We start from the raw sequence: 3,995 nt of genomic DNA, 5'->3' as shown, positions 1-3,995 counted from the left end.
GTATAATAAATATTTTATTTAAAATTGTACAATTTTACAAGAATTTTAATTAAATGTTTCCTTTTTTTTGCAGATGGAAACAAGAAAACGTCTTGCAAAAATAGTCCTAGTATTTGTTGGCTGTTTTGCTCTCTGTTGGTTCCCAAACCATGTGTTATATATGTACCGCTCATTTAACTATAATGAAATTGATCCCTCTTTGGGACATATGATAATTACCTTGGTTGCACGTGTCTTAAGTTTTTCTAACTCCTGTGTAAATCCTTTTGCACTTTACCTGCTGAGTGAAAGCTTTAGAAGACATTTCAACAGTCAGCTCTGTTGTTGGAGAAAGAGACGTCATGACAGATCAACTAGTTATCTACTTAATTCATCTGCTGTTCGAATGACTTCTATAAAGAGCACCGTTAAGAATACCATCACTAGTACTACACTTCTTAATGGCCAAAGTCGTCAGGAGGTATCCTTGTGATTTGGAAAAAGGAAATCTTGACTGTAATTTAATCAAAATAAATATTGTTGTAATGGAACTAAGGATGTAAAAAGTGAAAATTTGTGCAGCTTCATATGTTTTGTGAAGACAAAGTGAATAGATTCTCAGCAAAAACACATCCCAAAATGTTTATATTTATTTCATTTAAAACATTTTGAGTGTAATTTATAATATTCATAACAACAGTTATTATTTGTTCCATGGTTTGTAAAGACTGCTGTATATATCAATGTGATTTATTATTCATGCAATAACAATACAACCTGAATAAAATGAATTCATGATAGTTAACTAATAATAAAAAGAACATTAGTTAAAGCAAATGTTAAATATTAATAAGTTTATGTTTGTATAGTGCCTAATATATTCAAGTACTCAATGTGATCATCATTAGCTTCATACCATTGTTGACAACCTTAATTGAAATTACACAATATTACTTATTGCAAGTGTGAGTAAGCAAATTGTATTGTCAATTGCAGTATGTTGTTTAACCAGGTTAAAATTTGCACATCAGTAAATTGCTTTGGAACATTTCTGGACACAAATATTACCAACGTACCCCAATTTGAAATGATGTATTCTACCTAATTACTTAATTCTGAATAATGTATAAAAAGATCACCTGTTTTTATTTAAAATATTATGATACAATAAAAGCAGCAGAAGTGTTATTATGAAAGATAAAAGTGGTGACAACGCATTATTTATTAATAAATTGGAATTGTGCTAATTATGGTATTGGTTATAATTGTAAAAAGAAAATGTATTACTGTGTCCATCTTTACAGCTACATTTTTAATAAAATATTTTAATAAAAGTGCTCTAGTTATATTACTGTCAACTGTCTGACTTCCTGCTGATAAACTGTGGGTGTAATCCTGTGAGAGAGAATTGTCTACTTAAGAAATATTTTGGTTCTCTTTTCCATAATTGGTTGTTTGAAATGAACATACATGTCTACTTGTCATTACACTTCACCTGACCTAAAACTTTATTTTACAGCTCATGTTATCTGTCTTTCAGCTTCTGAGCATGAATGTGATATCTGGAATGGATCTGGTTCTGAACTGAAAACATTTGCTAACAAATAACAAATTACTTTTAGGAAGTGCATTCCAGGTTTGCTAGATCACCCAGTTTTACTGTTGAAATTGTGTCCTCTCCAGCTTTGGAGAGCGTTTATAATGTATGTCTGCCCCATTCCAAAATAGAAAAAAAGGCTATAATTGGACATTAAGATGAATTGAATTTATACTTTTCGCCACTTATTCTAAAATCCAATATGTAAGTACATGTGTGCATTTCAGGTATATGTGCAGGTAAAATAATGAAAAACTGGGGCAACACTTTCATGACCCCATAAATACTATTTTGTACATTTTATTGGTAGGAAAAACTGAAAAAACTTGGTGATCTTACCTCTCTTCTACCGACTGAAGGAAGTTTTGTTCGACACTAAACACACGAAATAAAGAAAAAGGTCAATGCAGTTCAGCTGTGCACTTTATTCCTTTCTGCAACATACAGGATACAGTGCTTGTGTTCCCCACCAAGGCTAAAATGTATTTAAGAGTAGCAAGCTTTAAATTGTAGTAATTTTTTAGGTCGCTCAAGGATGTTTAATTTTTTTTACAGTTTAAACTATACACCTGATATTAGTTATGATATTATTCTCAACAAACATTCATTCTACAGTATTACACTGTATTACATTTCAAAATACCTAGAAAAGAAATTAATTTGGAAGTTTTATACTGAGAAATAAATAAATGAATAATAAATAAATTGCTTCTTTCTTTAAAGTTTTAATTATTCCCATAGGCACAGCTTCTTGTCGATGTGGACTCATACCATTTAAATAAATTCTTTCAAACCTATAACTTCCAAGATTGGTTGGGTGTTTTGTTGATTGTGAAGGTCACTATTTTGGGAGGGCTGCTGATGGCTGTTTATGTCTCCACGCACACCTCACTGTCACATGTTCCTTTAAGAGATAGAATTTCTTAAATTCAAGCAGATATGCTAGTTATTAGTTTTTTTATGCTCACTGTATAGGTTCATAATAAAACTGTAACAGTAAAATTTCATACTACAAATACGATTACAATAATAGCATCCAACTAAATCAAATTTTTATCCAATTGAATTAAATTTTTATGTAAAATATTGGTCTCCAGGAAAAAAAATGGGACATTGAGAATATTCATCTTTACTAGTTGTCTTGAAAATTTCTAGTGCCATGATAATGGTATTGAAAAGCCATATAAAATGTATCTTTGTTAGACATATATATTGCTAACTTGATCTGAACATGGCTTTCCTTATCCATTTGTATATACAGGTAATATTGTTTCATTGGTGGAAGCATGTAACCAAAGCTTATAGTTCTTCTGAAAGATCCTTTTCATAAGTAGATCATAGGCAAGGTAATGCCAGTAAATACTATTTTTATTTGAACAGATTTTATAGCATAATTTAAAATACCTCTACAAAAAAAAAGATATTTTGTGAATTCTTGCCAAGCATATGTTTAGATTTATGTGAGACTGTTCTTTGTGATCAACAAAAATATGTGTAGACAAAGGTATTCCATTTATATATGAAAAAAAAGATAAGATGTTCTTATAAATCATCCTTCTAAAAGTTCGGTCATCATTCACATTCATTGGTCTCACTCACGTTCTTCTGATATCCTGTCACTCACTGGGCTCTTTAAAAAGCAGGGAATCAGGCATTCTCTCAAACATTCCCTGATATCATGTGTGATAATACCAAACTGTCATCTTGCCTATAAACATTAGATGATCATCTCAACACAGTTGGTTAGGGTAGTGTAAAACCAATAAAAAAAAAATAGGACTGGGGGGGTTACAATATATTATTTTTTGGTACTAGGAATCTCTGTGCCTAGCCCCCTTTCCTCCTCTATTGATTTTAAAAGAAGTGCCCCTTCTAAATTGTAGCCTTAAGTGCCATTTTCTAGCTGACAGGAAGAGCTTTCCCTTCTGAGATAAGAAATGGGCATAGAAAACCACACGAAAAAGACAGATCATGTTTGTACAACAAATGTTCTTTACTGCCCATTCCGGCCATAATCTAATTGTTTTATTTTTACATTGTCATCTATGTTGATATAATTACCAATGTAATCAAGAATATTATTATTTGTTTTAAATTTAGGTCTGGGCTCTGGCTGGGCTAATCCAAAACTTTCATTTTACTTTACATTCATTTGATGATTTGGAAGTATCCATTCACCATCCTTTCTTTGTTTGCCCTTCTAATTTGTAGCATTAAGTGCCATTTCCTAGCTGACAGGAGGAGCTCACCCTTTGAGCTATCTATCCCCTAAAGGAGAGGATAATGATAGCACAAGATAATGATAGCATGTTTTTAAAAATTAGCATAATTATTACAGCAGGAAAGGCAAATTGACAAAGTATTTCACCTATCTTTATTTGCTGACTGTCAGAAACTCCTAGTCTAGTGAAACAAATCT

General features: G+C 31.5%; 1 protein-coding gene across 1 annotated transcript in view; it reads left to right on the top strand.

Annotated features, from left to right (window-relative positions):
• NMBR (neuromedin B receptor) overlaps positions 1–1,307 on the top strand; it is a 110,940-nt gene extending 109,633 nt beyond the window's left edge. The window contains exon 3 of the mRNA XM_072410440.1: positions 74–1,307. Coding sequence (XP_072266541.1) covers positions 74–472 — 399 coding nt within the window. The 3' untranslated portion in view covers positions 473–1,307. The remainder of the gene's footprint in view (positions 1–73) is intronic.
• The last annotated feature ends 2,688 nt before the right edge of the window (positions 1,308–3,995 follow it).

This window comes from Pyxicephalus adspersus, chromosome 4 (genome assembly GCF_032062135.1).
Source record: "Pyxicephalus adspersus chromosome 4, UCB_Pads_2.0, whole genome shotgun sequence".
Lineage (NCBI taxonomy): Eukaryota > Metazoa > Chordata > Amphibia > Anura > Pyxicephalidae > Pyxicephalus > Pyxicephalus adspersus.
This window is presented reverse-complemented; position numbering and strand designations above follow the sequence as displayed.